Genomic DNA, 18,209 nt, shown 5'->3' on the forward strand with positions numbered 1-18,209 from the left:
ATTGCCATAACTACTTTTGAATAGTTGTTCTAGGATCAGTTTTCTAGCACTTCCTCCCTTTGATGTATTTATAAAATACCTTATGCTCCTTAATTCTTTTGCCTGGCAGAAATAATTTGCCATGAACGACTTCACTGTCAGTGTTCCTGCAAAATTTTACACTTCTAAGTCACATGCAAATTTTCTGACATTTATTAAAAAAACCAACAGTCTATGCAAATACAAGGAACTCATTATTAAAAAAAAAAGTTACCAGGGTTTTCCTTTTGTAGCAGGAGGTCCACAACATAGGCCCGCAAATGACACAATTTCATAAATTACTTATTCTGGACTACTAGCATCCTAAACTGGGAGAGCATTGTGTTGCACCCTGGACAAACACACAATACTTTCACACAGTATAACAGAGAAATTGCTTCTTGATGCTTGTAGCATCATATAGCATTCATCACGACTCTGTATTTGCTGTACCAGCCCTGAAATTGCTTTAAGATGCAGCATAATCTTTGCTGAGGATTCAGCCCTGCTTATCTGAGAACTAAGTGTACCAAGTTCCCTGACAGTTATGTGAAGTCAGATCACTATTTCCACCTTGACAACCCTTGAGCAATTCTTCCTTTTTTTTCAATGCCTCATGGCTTTTGCAGGCCTCATGGTACAGTTTCCAAGTACATCTAGGTTTTGAGAGAATATCAAAGCAACAATTCCAGTTCTTCTTTTGGTCTCTACTTGTCTGTTCCCAAGAATATTATATCATTTGCCAAGTTAGGTGGGGAAAGTTGTATTTAACTTACTAGCGAGGAAAGTCATGCAACTCCATGTGAAATAGCTATTCCTTTAAGGAATAAATTGAGCTTAAATTGCAGATGTTCTTATGCTTTCACATGTAATTTGCTGCTCAGCATGGGTGTGTATATTCACAGATCCACACAGTTCTGCAGGGAAGCAGGCTGTTTTCAAATAACTTTATTTAATAAAAGGCTATTTGAAAAATTACTTTCCAGAGGCTGCTATCAAAAAAGCACATTTGCACCAACAGTCTGTCAACTTTGTTATATAGTAAATTATCCGAGTCCCATTACAACAGATGGAGTGCAGCAATTAGATGATGTCTCATACAGGACCATATGAATTTTATTAGCTGATGCCTTTGCTGAAACTAAAGCTGACGAATGCACAGGAGTATTTCTCACACCTTAAATGAGATCCTTCATCTTAATTTTGTCAATCAAGGTAAATGCAATTATACTGAAAATTTCTTATAATTGAATACTTCATGTGTTGGACCCTGAACCATACATGATGCGTTGTGGTTCAGTGCACAGGCACAAACATAAGTTGTATATCAGGAAGCATTTACTAAAACCTGCTGTCCCAGAGAAGTTCTGTTGATAATTTAAAGATGGATAGACTCTCCTAACTCCTGTTTCCTGAGCTCAAGGAAGTGACACTTTGATGGAAAAGCTTTTGGTTTTTTTTGCTTCACTTTTCCTCTTTTAACTAAAGGCTTATTGCTTTCAATACAGATAATAGAAGTATCAGTATAGAAAACTAAGAAAGTGAGATCAGGCATTGATAGTAAATGAAGTTCAGTTATATCATAACTGGTGAAATAACTTTCATAAAATGCTTTGCAGGCCATGAGTGAGGAATACCATGTAGGACAGAATATTTGTTAAAAATATCAAAAGACAGATTGATCTTTCTCAATCTGTTCCTTTAATTGACTAACTCACATTGCCGATATTCCCATCAGGTATCTTAAAACATAATTTTGGAGGTTTTCAAATTTCATGTTTTTGTGAAGAGAGGTTATCAAACACCCCAGATAACATCATAGAATATTTGGGTTGGAAGGGACCGTTAGAGGTCATCTAGTCCAACGCCCCTGCAGTGAGCAGGGACATCTTTAACTAGATGAGGTTGCTCAGAGCCACATTCAACCTGACCTTGAATGTTTCCAGGGATGAAGCCTCCACCACCTCTCTGGGCAACTCATTCATCCTTTATAACTTTTTCAAGTTTTTGACCATACCCAGCCATTAAGTCAGATATCTTATCTATCAAGTGTTCTGATCTGCCACTTTTCTTATCAAAGATCAGTTTTCAGATGCTATTCTTCTGAAATATAACTTAGATGCCATTCCAGCCATGACTGGCTTGTGATGTTGAGATAGCTGGAAGGAAAGGGAGAAGGGATGGAAGAACATTTTTCCTACAGTTTTCTGGGGTGGGGTCATCTGAAGTGTCCATTGTGTATAACTTCTAGAAGCATTCTGAAAAAGGTGAAACACCCTTTTTCTCTTGCTGCCACAAGGTTTCTTTTTTCCATGTGAGCTCAAGAGAGCAGATCAATAGTTTGTGATTTAAATGGGTATATGTCAATACCAACCCCTAGAACACCATGTTCTCATGTTTTTGACATTTGTTCCAAGTACATGTAATGTACCTCTTATTTTTCAATCTTACAAACAACTTCTGAGAATTTACTAAGCTATGTAACTGGCAGTGCAAACCTAACATAATTATAGCAGTTCTGTTTGTGTGCTTGATGATTTACGGTGAATATATAAAGAAAAAAATGCAGAAGTCATCTTTGCAGCTAGTTTTTTAGCCATAGGTTAAATCAACTTGATTTTGATTACATGACAGAAAGTTTAAATAGCCTAAACCAGCTCAGATTTTAACCCTAATAAAATAAGACCAAGACTCATTTTTAGAATTTTACTTCATACACTCACATGCATCAGAACTGTCCCAAGCCTAGACTGAAATAGTGAGTGGAAAATTAAGAATTAAAGTTGAAGTAGTTTGGAAATTTACAATTCATCCTAAAAAGGATGTAGCATACAGCTAAATGCTAAAGCAGAAGAGGGAATTCATACCTTTAGACTATGCTATTTCCCTTCTCCGTCTTTTGCACTGTTGAAGAAAAGAGTCAGAAATTACTTCCCCTCTTTCATTTTGTATGGCAAATTATATTCCCTTTGTATTCATCCATTTTCCTCATCTTTTCACCTGTTGTCTGGTGTTGCACAGAGTACTCCCACTCTTTGAGCCCTGTGTAAGTATTACAGTTTAAGCAGGAGGAAGTAGGAAAGATTTACTGTGTGCCAAGATGTTGTGGCTTAACCCCAGCCAGAAACTAAGCCCCATGAAGCCTCTCGTTCACTACCCACTGGTGGGATGGGGGAGAGAATCAAAAGAGTAAAACTGAGAAAACTGGTGGGTTGAGATAAAGACAGTTTAATAGGGAAAGCAAAAGCCACGTGTGCAAGCAAAGCAAAACAAGAAATTCATTCACTATTTCCCATCAGAAGGCAGGTGTTCAGCCATCTCCAGGAAAACAGGGATCCATCATGGGTAAGGGTGACTTGAGAAGACAAACACCATCACTCCCAACATCCTCCCTTTCTTCTTCCCCCATCTTTATATGCTGAGCATGATGTCATACGGCATGGGATATGGTCCCATGCCTTTGGTCAGTTTGGGTCAGCTGTCCTGGCTGGGCCCCCTCCCAGATTCTTGTACAACCCCAGCCTCCTCACTGGTGGGGTGGGTGAGAAGTAGAAAAGGCCTTGGCTCAGTGTAAGCACTGCTCAGCAATACCTAAAACATCAGCCTGTTATCAACACTGTTTTCAGCACAAATCCAAAACATAGCCCCATGCTAGCTACTAAGAAGAAAATTAACTCTATCCCAGCCAAAACCAGTGCACAGGGCTTTGTCAGTCTAGTTCCTTAGGACCCTTCTGCTTCTCTTCCTCCAGTAAAGTGCTCCATGATGTGAGGCAGGATGGCAGAAACTATATAGGAGGGAAAATCTTAGCATTAGTAGCATGATAGATCCATGCCTAATTCTATTTATTCCCTGGCTCTGACAGAAACCTCACAACTTCAAGTGACTCAATCATTCTGAGACTAGTTTCTCACATGTAAGATACTATTTCTTTGTCTGCTTAGATCATCATTGCACAGGCAGGTAAATCTCTATGTGGCTTGACATAAGAGATGTACACTGTGGAAGTGTAGGCAATACTTCTTTCAATTGCCAGAAGGGAAAGTAGTAGAGAACTTGAAGCTTGATTTTTTTTGTGTACGAAATTTTCAGTTAGTCTGTGACTACAACCAAGTCTGGAGACATAATAATTCCAGAACAAGGGTATTTGCCCATTCTGGAAACAGTGGTGTTTTACTATAGGGAAAACACATTTTAGGTCAGTGCTGCAGCCCAAAACATTTTCTGACAAGGTTTTGTTTCTGAGCAGCTGTAAATTTTAAGGGCAGATTTTCAGACATAAGGATCATCTGGTTTGATCTCTGCCTAACACAGGCCATAAAATTTCACCAATAATTCTTGTAGTGGAACATATCATCTTCCCCTAAAATGTAAGTGAATACTGTCAAGCCCAATAACTTGCGGTTTACTAGAGCATAAAAACATCCTGTCTCAATTTAAGGAATCTTTGAGATGATGAATTTCCTTCTTCCTTGGCAATGGATGATTACTATCACTGCAGAACAGTTGTTTCTAATTTTTATTTTGAACCAGACACAAATACAAGGCTGCCATATGATATGGGTGGGTATGCCCTGAGAGTTTGTCACACCCACAAAAAGGGACAAAGTATTCTACTTTATATCAGCGCATATGTCCTTGCTCTGCTGGCCTTTTTTAACTACGTTTTAAGGGTTTTAAGTTATGGTTGGCTCCAGTTCAACCCTTACTTTACTTTTATCCTATTTCAGGCTAAACCACACTTAAATTCATTCCTCTCTCAGGCCTCACAAAAGCTGTCCCAGGCCACAGAAAAGAGAAGGCAGGAATTATATTGTATGTCATGGGATGTAACAGACAGTGGATTGTGTGATGATGGTGCTTTTTACTCATATAAGATTATGTGTTGGGAGAAAAACTATGGTAGCGCAATTCAGTTGTGAGACTCAGAATTATCTGCCTTGCGAGCCAAACATCTGCCAAGCATCAACTTACCAACTTCTGCATAAATCATACTGGGACCTCAACTACCAGATGCAATTGGTCATATCTAAGCCTGCCTGACTGCATCAGGCACGTGGGATTCTGGAGTAGAGGAGTGTCAACATGGTGCATGTCAGAAATACTAGTGCTCTAACAGGGAAACTTGAAATTGGAGGAAGATATATACAAATGCGTAAGTCATAACAAGTCCATTCCCAGTGTATTTCCATACTCTTGACTTTTTTTTTTAAAAAAAGAACAAAATCCCCAACCTCTCTCACAAAGAAATCCTACAGATAAAGTTTCCTTATGCTCTTTATGTGTTGGAGATTTTCCAGTCTCAATGTCAATCTATACTGTAATTGGCAAAATCATGTATTTGCCTTATAAATTCATTTTTAAAAGTATTGATAAAAAGTCTATCTCAATAGCATAGTACCTGCACTAACAAACTGAAGAAGCTAAAGCTGTGTGCACTGATTATGGCTCAAAATGCTGTTTGGAGAGAGTAATAGTCTAAAAAGAAGGAAAAGCAAATGTTAATTAACAAAGTATAGACACAAACAAACTGTAAGATTATTACTTAGCAACATAAAAGATTAGTTAATCCAGCAGTGTATAAAAACCCCCACGCTGTTTCAAAAAGAAAAAGGAAGGTGTGTAGAGAATGCTATAAAACAGTGGAAAATTAATTGGGAATCACAGCAAACTCTTGTGCTTTTATGCAGAAGTATAAAGATACTAATCTACTTTTAGAGAACAGGTGAGAGTATTCTTTCCTTGTTTTATTCCACTGAATTTACTTATAGCATAAATTTGAACTGCAATATCACTCATTCAATATAAGAAGGAGTGTAACATATTTCTGAGGAAAATCCTATAGCTTTTGTGTATGATTTAGGGGACAGTCCAATGATGGAATCAAAGCAGTTTCTCAGATGCCAGATGTCAGGATGCTATTTTGATGGAGGTTTTTCTTACATACTACTCTGAGGTTCTGTTGTGGTTCAGTAAATTCAGGTGTGAATAATTTTTTTGAAGGCAAATCTGTGACTTAAAACTACAGTTTTACCACCCTGAGAATTGAAAGACATTATCAAGACCTCTTGACAATGAATTTAGCTTAAAGATCATTAAAATGTGTTGGTTTTGAACTAGCTTCTTGTGTTTGAGCAAAAATTACACACGAATCATTTTTCAGGCAGTCTTTGCAAAGCAAGAAGAGGAAGTTTAGTCCCCTCCCCTCTCCTAGTGGAAGCTGAGTCCCATGTAATCACAAAATTCAAGAAATCAGCTTATCAGGAAATTACAATCCATAAAGCATTCTCTTGCCATCTTCACCAAGATGTAGTTGCGGAACACTTGCATTACAGCAGATGCTGTGAGATGGCTCTGCTTCTACTCCATAGTCATGTATAAACGATTTCTCTTTCCTGAATCTCATAGAATTTTACAGCAATGAAACAGTTACAAAAGCACAGGACTTGGCCTTTCTCTAAATGCCTATGTTGCATAGCTCAAATATTGACTTAACTACAAACACTCTCAGCCTGTAATTTTAGACATCAAAACCAAATATATGAAATATGTCTTGGAAAAGAACACTGAGAGCAGCAATAATGTGCAAGTGACTAATCTGTACAGAAAGGAATAGTACAATTTTTTTTCAAAACATTTGAGCTCACATTTGTTTATATCATTCCACTTCTGCAAAAAAGAGAAATGAAAAACAACTAATGATCTGCTTGTTAATACTAAGTCCTTCCTAGAGAAAGGGAAGGTTCAAATTTAGACAACAAAATTGTTTGCGTAGTAAAATAATCATCCAGAAGGCAAAAATAAGCAACCCTGAAAATGGTAAATGTTAAAGAGAAAGACTATGCCTCTTGGGGTCATCCCCAGTAACAGTTTCATAACAACTCTTTCAAGCTCTCAGCTTTAAGCATACCAGAACAGTTTAGTGAACATTAGCTAATCTGTGTATTGCTAATCTATTCTAGAAATGTGTGACTGTGCAGTACAGTCCTGGGTTTATGATTGACCTGGCCCTGTTTGACATGAAAATACCAGAAAAGAAATATCAGTTCACAATTTTTTTTTATAACTCCTCTACTGTCAGAATTCAGTGCAACTATAAATAATGTAGGAAATACTTTAATCAAGACATTCCTATGTTACATAAAAGCATCTTCCAATCCACTTAAACTTTTTCATACATAAAGAACAGCAAAAGCGCAATTTACTGTATGCAAACTATTAAGAGGCTGATCAGCTTGCTGAGCTGAGATTTAAGCAGTAATCTCCTTCCCCGAGAAAGTATGTATATCTGTTTTATGAATATTTAAGCAAAAAACTGTGAAGCAGCAGCTACTTCATCTGCAGTTTATAACAAATACATGCACTCAGAAATAAGAACTTGAAATATAGATAATCTGAAGTAAAACAGGAATGAACATAAAACAAAGGAACACAATATTTGATGTTGGAAGAAATTCTAAATAAAATCTGATCTAGCCACTAAGTAACTCAAAAAAGTGAAGATATGAACATAATGGAAGTTGCATGGATCTGCAAATACATAAAACAGGTAATTATTTAAGTAAGTACGGAGATGAGTCAGATCAGAATCAGAGAAAGTGGTCAAATAAGCTTTACATTCACACAGTCTGTGGCAACCTGTAAAATAATTAAAATTACCATGAACACTCTATATTATCCTGTCGCTATAGTCTAATACAAAAGGAGTCCATACTAGTTCTAGGTCATGAATGACAAAAGGTCTCTAAATCAAAAGGTACCTCTCTATGCCTAGCAAAAACTGTGAATACAGATAGAAAGAATTAACAGCCACTTCCTCACGTAAGTAACTCTCTCTTTCCCCATACAATCTGTAAAGGAGTTGCTGACGTGCAGTGTTCTCAGGAATGCACTGGTTAAGTGCTCAGATACTTTTGTTTCTTGTATAGTCCTCTAATGCTTTGCATTGTGGAACAACACAAATATTTTTATCATAGCAAGTAACTGCATGACTTTCTTCATAGCTAATATTATATGACCTCTCCAACCTTGATACTTCATAGGTTTAAACTGAACTTTTAGCTGTCAGTGAACTTTTTGTACCAGCTGGGCTTTTTGCTTTATCTTAACTTTACCTTAGCAAGAGGATCCCTGTATTGTTCTTAACAAAAGAATTCCTCTCTCCCCAGAATGAATTATTATTTCCTAAAAAATGGATGTCAGTGAATGGACTGAACATCACAAGTTAGATTTTCAAATAGTCGGGTGAACTAAAATCTCAACCAACAGGCTAGTCAAGGAAAATATGCATATAGTCATTGCATAAGCAAAAACCTGCATTTACATGCACAAAGACTAAATTTTCCCACTCTTATATGGGATTCAGCTGACAAAGCTAGCACAGTCAACAGTTCTTACTCTAAATATTTTTGAAAATGGAATGATCATTTGGGTTTTGAATTAACAATTGATGAGAAAACCCTCAAATTCCAAATTAATAAAATAGAAAACTGGGGTGAATTCTAGTCAGATTTGATGTTCTAGAATTTTATTACAACTGAAAAATGAACATAGCATAAAATGTAAGCACTTAATTCATAATTAAAGAAAAGTGAAATACTGCCTAACATAACTATAGGTTCTTATTTGAGAATGTTTCCTCAGTTAAACCTGAAGGCTTGTAAAACATTATGAACAGCTCCTATTGAAATTAGTGATTGGATTTCAGTTGGATTTGATCTGTTGGAGATTCAAGTCAGACACAAATTTGATTCCAGAAAATCAGTCTGTAATCATCCATTTAAAAAGCTATGTTTGATGTAAGGCATCTTAACTAAATATCAGAATCTGTTAAGTATTATAAATAAAGTCTTGATGTCTGTATTTTATATCCCAGGAGTCTTCTCTTTCAAAGAAAATAATTTCGGTCATGGGCAGTTTTGTTTGCAAAAGTACTATGAGATTTTGACATAGTATAATATATTCTGAGTTGCTTGTTAAATTAAAAAACAACACACTTTAGAATGAGACTATTACATTTTACAAAACACTGTATCACAAAGGCAATGTAATACTAAAAAACCTCTATACTCATTTAAACACATTTCAGGAAAAAATACACTGGAAATGTAGTAATATTTATTTTGAAGTACGTCCGTGTTGTCAGATGGAGCCCTAAGAAAGATAACAAACAGTAACTTATTTTAAGAAGTCACAAAATGCCAGATAACCTTCTTGTCTTTTAAAAGCTGCAGTAAAATACCCAGAAGTATAAACACCACGTCTTAGGAAAAGAAAACATAGGATGTGTGTAATCATTAAGAGCATGCCACTGTTAGAAGAAAACAGTCATTTATGTTCAAGCTAACTAAACTGGCAAGACAGGAAAAGGTGGTCTAAGGCAGATTTAGAAAAAAGCCCTTTGAATTAGAGACTTCTGTTCTTAAGCACATGTTCCGATTGCACTGTTAATGAAAATGTTTATCATTACCAAAGATATTTTGTTACAAAACCAGTGTTTCATGAGATGAAAATGGAAAATAAGTCGTTTGGTTGGTTGGTTGTTTTTTTTATGAGAATGAACAGTCACAAGAATACTAAAAAATTAGGAAGGAATGCTCACATATTATTCAAGAAAATATAATATGCATCAAACACAAAATCATTCAAATTAATATTTGCTTAAAGTTGGATATATCAGTACTTTGCTGAATCAGGTGGATGGATGTAAATCTTCATCCAAAGAGATGAACACAATTAAGCAATCAGAAACAGAAATGATATGATTTTGTAATAATGTTTTGTTACATTACATCTATTTATACCTTTACACAGTTGGAAATATGCAGAAACTAACAAATTATGATTCTGGACCTGAAATGTAAAGCTTGTTGATCTTAGCAGCCTAAAGCTGCAAGTTGAAGCTCTCCTCTCTGTGAATTTCAGTCAGTCAGTATCATATAATCAAATACCCTGTGTCAGCAGTATGTATGTATGTATGTATGGAGCACAAGACAGCCAGTAGAACACTCCCTGAATGCACAAACTGCAGACAAATACATGATCTATAAGTTTGAAGTTATAAAAGTTCTTGGGGACCACTCAGTTTTGCAGGCGAAAAGAAAAAGAAAAGCAATAACTCTGTAATTACATGGTAATTTTTAAGAACATAAATGGATGCTAAATACTGTAAATTTATATATAACCAAATGATAATTATGTTTTATATTTGAAATAGTCATCAAGGAACTGAAGCAGGTAATTAAATTGACTCATCTCCTTTCATCAAATTTGTAAAGGTACATAATAAAGTCAGGCAGAAACATGAGACTGGGGTATACACTGTGTTCCCTGGAAATTGTTGGAGTTATATTGGTTACAAATATATATGTGAAACTATTTAAGTATGTAGGATCCAAAGAACTTTGCATTAGGCGAGTCCATTAATCTCAGTACTGTTAGCCCAGATGACAGCCACTGAAGATCTCCGCCTAGATTCATAGCAGGGACTAACCTATCCCACCCCAAAACAGTCATGATACAAGCTGAGTCTGGCACCTACTCACTACGATATTCCTCTCACTCTGAAGAAATAACTGTCTTTCTATCAAAAAATCCCTTGTACACGTAAGTGTAATGGACAGAATTTCCTTTCATTCCACTTTGGCTTTTCACATTTGCACTACCTGCGTAGAATTTTTCTCTCCTCTTATGCAAGATTTTTTTATCTTCCTCTTTCTTGGCAAGTATAACATACTTCACGGAAAATTTTATAAAATAAAACAAAGATGTGAAGATGGAAAGGGAACGGGCTTAAGAGAATGACAGAAAATGAACCAAAGTGTTTGATCGTGCATTTCTTAATAGGAATTAAAAAAAAAAAAAATCATAGGTAGTTAAGACAAAGGATGAATAGTTACATAAGGAGAATAAAGGTCCATAAAGTATACTTTTAGCCTCTTAAAAACAGATTGAACTAGTATATGAAAAGTGTAGAGGCAGAAAAACAGCAAGGAGTGCACACGGTCTTTAATCATCCTGTACATTCATCTAAATTCTGAAAGAAAGAAGTTTATTTGCAATATCAAAGTATAAGCTTCAAATATAAGCTTCAAAACACTGGATTTTTTAATATTATTTTATTTTTTAAGAAATACTCTCTCCCAACCTATTTTTCATATTTTCTTCTTAAAACAGAGTAATACTAAAAATCTACACATTGCAGGGGATGTACAATCAAGCATGTAGTGTGGATAAAGATCAGTTCTAAGAGCCAGTACAAGTTCCTATGAGTGAAATAAATCTTATAGAGTATGAGTGGAAGTTAGTTCCCCCACTGGTCTTGTACTAGCCTGCACAGCTGTGAATATTTTTCTGTTTGAATTCTTTATCCCCTAAGTATTTACATTAAAAAATGACTCATTAGAAATAACTGTTAGCTAAATTCACAAGAACTCATAGACTACATTAGCCTACTCCCAACATTCAGAGCTCTGCGCTTACTACTTGTCAGAGTGATACCACAGAGTTCAAAAGATGCTGAGTTGCGTTAATAAATTATTACAAATATAAGATATTAGATACATACTTGTATTTCCATCAGGAGCTGAGTCTAAATATGACATATTATTACTGAAGTATTCAAATAACATTGTATGACAAAAACACAGCACAAAATATAATGAGGCAACTAGCATACTTTCCTGGAACAGAAACTATTTGTAATATCCAGGATTAAAAAAACTTTAAAAAAAACCCACAATAATTGCCTTTTTAGAAAAGGCTTTTTTTTCTTCTTCTTTTTTTTTTTTTTTCCTGCATCAAATATGTGCTAATCAGCAGTCCTAGCACATTGGTCATTTTAGAAAACAGATGGTTGACAGGCATTTAAGAGATGAAAAATAAAGAAAGAGAAAGCAGTGTATCTGCAAGTATTTTACATGTATACCTTATAGGTATTGTCCATTCATTTATTTTGTAGGCTTTAATTCCAGCATCTGTTTGTATTTTGCTACAGCTAAACTTTGTCTAGAAACACTGTTACTATTTCTCCATTCAATTAATTTAATCAAAAGCATCAAACAGCTTGATCTGCAAAATCTAAACATGGCAACCCAGAAATTACTGGTGTACTCTCTGTTAGCAGAATCTCTAGCTCAGAGTTAGAAATCTTGTTCGGTAGCTGAAGAGAACACCTCAGTTATACACCTTCTCTTTGGATTCACAGCAACACACCGGAGAAGGAGTTTAGATCAACTACTACATCCTAAGTGAAATCATTTGACTCATCCACATAGTTGCAAAACTCTTCTGTTTTGCATTCCTTCATTTTCTCCTGGGGCCCAATATTTAATTAGCTATATCAGGTGGATCAGCATTAGTTGTATCACAAAGTCCTCACTGAGGAAGTGCGATTTACAGGTCCATATCCCTGCTCCAGAGCAGCACGAGAGGGGATTTGACAACCTACCTGCTGTGTGAAAATGGCAACTACCTGGCTGTTGGGAAACAGTGTCTAGCCGGAGCCAAAAATGTCTGGTTCCTGCCTGTCGCTTGTTATGCTTTATTTTGTAGTCATGATCTGAGGAGGCCTAAGACACTGGATCTGACTGGTGAGATAGGCAGGAGAAAGCCTTGCTGAAAATGCCCCTGGGGTTAGGTGTGAGCTTGGGATTTGAGTGTCTCACACAAGCAGGACGTGGGCAGTTCTGACATGCCCGCTGGCAGAAACTATGTGGACTTAAGCATCACTGGGGCAACTACAGGGTAACAGCAGATAAGTAGGGGTTTAAAAGGATCTTAGAAGAGGTTAAACACTGCTGAAAGAGAATGGAAATTAAAAACCTATGTGTGTAAGTTAATTTTTAAAAGGGGACTTAGGTGTGTTTGAAAACATCATCCTGATAACTCAAAACTAAATTTAAATACACAGCACAAATGCAATTGCATTTTTTTTGTCCTACAACATCATAAAAAATATTTTTTAACAGATTACATGCTTGATTATATATTCCTTTACAGCAGCTTCATGGCAGGGAAACTCCAGCTGAATAAAGCTAATGTAACAGAGCAGAAAATCAAGCTCACTGTCTAGTTTGGTCTAATCTCTAAATCACATTCCTAAAAAGTTAGGGAGATGCAGAAGTGGACCCAAAGATTAGGGGATATCAAATCACCAGACTTTTGGTCCAAGCCAGTCAGAATGCTCCTGTTTCACTGAGTATCAAAATTACATGATCTAAACAGTCTGTCTTGATTTAGCAAAGCCAACAACCTTGCACCTATTAGCAGTTAACCCATGAGACTGCCCATGTATTTAATAACAAGTATACTATTAAGCACATAAATAGACACTGTTTACTTGGCTAAAGCAATGGCACAGTTTTAGCATCTTGGAGGGCTGAAATCTCAAGACAACAAGGTTTCCTAATCCTTATAAATATCCTCCAAAATACGAATTTCATAAATGCAGGACTGTTTTCAACTATGTTGACAGCAGTGCTATGTCCCCTGAAGTTATTTCAGAGTCCTGACTGTGTGTAGAGCTGATTCCAGTGTCAGAGTCTGTATCGTTTATGTCCAGATTAGTCACTCTATGAACAAAGTCAGGAACAGCAATGCTGCTACTGGAGATGCCACTGCCCTTGGATGGCTCTTCGTTTGATGGAAGCCTAGTTTCAGTGTTTTCTTTAACATGTAGTAAATCAAATTCTTCTGTAAGAAGTTCATATTCTTTTTCCTTCTTTTGAAGCAGTGAGTCCCTGTATGTAAGTTCTTTCTGAATGCAGCTCAAGTATGAGTTGATTCTCAGCCCATCTTTCATACTTTTTTCCAGCTCGTATTTTATACTTTCCAAATTTGAGTTTTCCAGTTCAGAATCAGCAGCTCCTTCAATGTGAACATCATCTGCATTTTTTTCTGCGCATATACCATGTACCTCTCTTTCAATTTCAGCACACAGCTTCTCTATTAATTGTTTGTGATGTTTCAGCCTCTCTTCAACCTGTAAAATTCCCTCACTTTTGCTCAAATAGTCATGCATCTCCTTTTGATCATCTGGCCTACTCCCTTGCTGCTCAGCCTCACTTGGATTGATCATTAAATAGGAGTCCTGCACATAATTTTCTCCATCGTTGGCCACACGATCTAGATGGAATTTTGCTTCACATTTTTCAATTTCCATATCTAGTTCCTTCATTCTGAGGACTTGTTGATGAATAGTATGATCTTGAGAAATGATCAGATGAATCAGTGTCTCCATATTATCTCTCTCTTGCTGAACACTGTCCTGTTTAAGCTTGGCCAGTTTCCGGAAAGTCTTCCTGACAATTTTCTTTTGCTTGTCTATTGGCAACATCTTCATGTAATTTGCTGGACTGAGTTCCCACTGTTTTTCTACATTTTGTACCACCTTAGCTTCAGCTGTTTTCCACAATGGAAACGAGAGGAAAGCATCTGACTTTACCAACACAAAGTGCAAATTAGACTGCTCTTCCCCCCAGGCCTTCCAAAGTCTCAGAATCTTTGTCAAGGGAGGAAGTACTCGCTCTGAGCCTCTCCATTTTTCTACAATGCAGTAATCACTAGGTTTTCCAAAAAGGACCTTTTTGTCTCCAAATGTTGCCTGATGTTCCTCAAGCAGTGCTTGAATCACTTCTGTGCAAGTTGTGCGCTTCGTCAGGCCACATACAATCTTCTCTTCCTGGCAAACCCAAACCACAATCTCTCTTTCATTTGAAGCCATGTCCTTGTTGGGAGACCTGGAAAATGAGACCAAATATAAATTACATATCAATTAAACAGACTGTATGAATAATAGCTATAATTCTGATATGATTACCACATTGAAAAATTCCCTTATTATTGTACAAGACAATATACTTGTTTAAATTGCATGAAGAAATACCTTTAGATTAAGTAACAGAAAAAACACACCCATTTCAGCTGCTTTTTTAATATTGTTACTAGTCCAGCAGAATGTGAAACTCACAAAACCCATCTTTTACCAAATTTAGGTTTTGTACACATAATAAGTGCATATTAACAATAAGTGCTAAAGTTTAGCAACTTGCATTAAATTTCCAGACTGTCCTAGGATAACATAACTTTCAGATCTGCATATCTGTTCTCATCACACAGACATTGGGCAAACATTTGTAAGCTCCTAATATCACCAAGGCTTCTGAAGGGAAGAATCATGCCTCCAAATATGCACTGAACATAGAGGGACTGAGGAAAGATGATTGAACACTATCTAAGTTAAAAGAACTTGATGATAGGATAAATCTATAGCTCTTTTACCACACCTGCACCCACGCAAGCATAAACACCATTGTTTTCCACTGAGATGTTTCACTAACAAGTCTCAAGAAATTTGTTGCTTTCCCTGAAGTACCAAATAGCCTGAATTCCAGTGAGTTGTGAGAATACCAACTGCGAGAGAATACATATATAGGTCTATATTTTATAACCTTTGTAATGATACAGAAATGCCAGAAAATGTAAAAAAGTTTATTCTTTATTTATTCATCTATGAATTCCAATGAATGTGGTATTAACCTGATATTAGCAGCTGGTACCTCCTTATACATTGAAATACCTAAATTCGGGTGTCTACGATCCCATTATAGCTTTCTAATCAATACAATCGGTGGAGCCTAGAGAACGATTCAGCTGACCAAATGTAGAAGTTCACTTTACAGTTAACTCTTAAGCTTGTCCCCATCTGAGTATCCCTGGACTGTCATGAGCTGTCATTGGCAGAGTGGCCTTATGGAACCTGTCCAGGATATTCCTGTCCTGTAGCCTCCACATGCATAATCTGCTGCTTGCTCAGATCTGGTGATTTGGCCTCTTGCCTAATATAATAAAACAATAAATTTAATGAGGAAAAATGCATTTCTTTGGATTTTCTGGTATCACTTCCAGTTCATTTGAATGAATGAGATTTAACCCAGTCTGACAGAGAAAGCTTGAAAATGAAAATGACAATTTGGGCAATATTCTAAGGGCTCAATACCACATTTATTGCTATCTGGGACTAGTTATTTGCAGTACTTTTCTATTTTTTTAAGATCTAGTAGGAATAGAGTTTTATTTGGCTTAACTAGGGTTATACCCTATGATTATTAAAGCAATCCAGCTTGGTTTTTTTTCTTAATTACTACACAACAAGAGAGACAAACTGCAGTCGAATAAATTGAACTATTATTGACTTGGCTCTAGATGCCACTCTGACCAGGAGGCAATAATCCTCAAAAGATGGGAGAATGCAAATGAATACTAATAAAACCTACAAGAATGAGTGTATTAGTATCGTCGTACATGAGAGCCCTGTTCAACTACGTTGCTCCAGGTCTTGGAACATCCCTGTGTAAAATTTGTGTTTTGGTAGATTACTCTGAGTAATGACATCATTTTCCCACTTCAGTAGCTCCCTCTTACAGGCCAGCCAGCATTTTACAGTATTATTTTGTAAAACTGGTATTCATAAGATTAATAATATTTTCTTAGATTAATAATATTTTCTTAGACTACTTATCAAAATAGGAAAGCTTACGTCACAGATATAGAAAATGGCTAAATGGCATAAAGAAACAAAAATATACAAGTTTAAATGAGGGGAGGGAATGAAAGACAATATCATATTAAATGGCATTAAATGCTGTTAAGTACATCACATGCTAAAAAGTCAGTATCTGTAAGGGATTTTTAGGTTTACACAATACAGGATGCTATACCAATATTTTCTTCTGTTGACAGATTGATAGTTAAATGAAACTTACGTAAATAGACAATTGCAACATGTCAGCTGTGACTTTCAGATAACTCAGTATTTGTTTTACACTACAGATATAAAAGTAAAAAAAAATAAACTACAGTTACCTTATGTTAAGCATAAAATTATGCAAAATATTCACTGCTGATACATAAATAATTGACCTAGAAATAGAAGTATATTACCAGTCATTGAATTTCAACTTACAAAAGTACTGGCAGAAAAATAAAAATTATATAGCCATAAAAACATAAGAAATACTAGATTGGAACCTTGAGGCAGTAAATTCAGACCATATTTTCCTGTTGTTTTTTGTAATCAGTAAATACATTTCAGGGAATACATGCTATCTCAGTCTTCTAGCATTTTCTGAGAGTCTTATGCAATTTGTTTGCACATTGAAACTCTTCCTATTTTTTTTTTTTTCTCATTCTCGTTTTTGGTAATTTGCCATATTGTCTCCTAGTCGATATTTTAAACTTGTAACATTATGTGAGTTAAGCAGAAGCTTACTGTCTCTTTTCCTCCTGGCACCTTTAAAGCTTTCCTATGAAGACAGTTTCTCTCTCTGATATTGGTAAATCATCAGATAAATTTGAAAACCCCATAGATACCCCATAGTATTAGTGTACTGATAAATACCTTTGCTCTACTTATTTTTTACATGGAGTTCCCAAGCAGGAGTTAAGCAAGCTTCTGATGGAAATACATTATTTATTGTACAGCAATCTCTACAACATCTCTGCAAATAATATGGATATAAAATAACATTTTAAAATTACTGTTTTCAATAATTTTCTAGCTGTTTATCACCCCCTGTTATTTTCTGAGTTACAACGCATCTGTCTACCCAGGCTTTATATTGAGGTTTTTGGGGAAAGTTTTTTATTTACCTTGTCTAGAGCATATTTGTTATACTGAACTCTGAAACTAGTAGTAGCATTGCAGGAAAGGATAATGTATGCACATGCAGGTATACAAAAAACTCAAGTATCTTATACATGAAAATACATACATACATATATATATGTATGTATGACATGTAATATACATATTATAATTATATTGTCACCTTTTACAGAAAAGGAGAGAATAAAAAAAGAAACTCTGAACATGACTATAATTCTTGGATCAAAACAGAACTGTAAAGTGCAAATTCTTCCTTTTTTTTTTCCATGTGTTTGTCACAACATATATTATCTTCATTTTTATTCAGTAGCCTCGCTAAATATTTGATCTTTCTTTTTAATAAAAAAGAATTAGCAAGTCATTCATAACCTTGCAGTGCCATGGAATTCTAATATCATCTAAAAAAATCATAGAATCATAGAATCATAGAATGTTTTGGGTTGGAAGGGACCCCTAGAGGTCATCTAGTCCAACCCCCCTGCAGGAGCAGGGACACCGCTAACTAGATCAGGTTGCTCAGAGCCCC

The 18,209-nt window shown here is 35.9% G+C and overlaps 1 protein-coding gene across 1 annotated transcript; it reads right to left on the reverse strand.

Moving 5' to 3' along the window:
• Positions 1-13,480: 13,480 nt before the first annotated feature.
• RASSF9 (Ras association domain family member 9) lies at positions 13,481-17,881 on the reverse strand. Its single transcript, XM_009646298.2, has 2 exons — positions 17,847-17,881; positions 13,481-14,756 (listed from the first exon to the last, which is right to left on the reverse strand). Exon 2 carries the CDS (start codon positions 14,738-14,740, stop codon positions 13,481-13,483), a length of 1,260 nt encoding a protein of 419 aa, XP_009644593.1. The 5' UTR covers positions 14,741-14,756; positions 17,847-17,881.
• Between the last annotated feature and the right edge of the window lie 328 nt (positions 17,882-18,209).

This window comes from Egretta garzetta, unplaced genomic scaffold (genome assembly GCF_000687185.1).
Source record: "Egretta garzetta isolate BGI_Z169 unplaced genomic scaffold, ASM68718v1 scaffold68, whole genome shotgun sequence".
Taxonomy (NCBI): domain Eukaryota; kingdom Metazoa; phylum Chordata; class Aves; order Pelecaniformes; family Ardeidae; genus Egretta; species Egretta garzetta.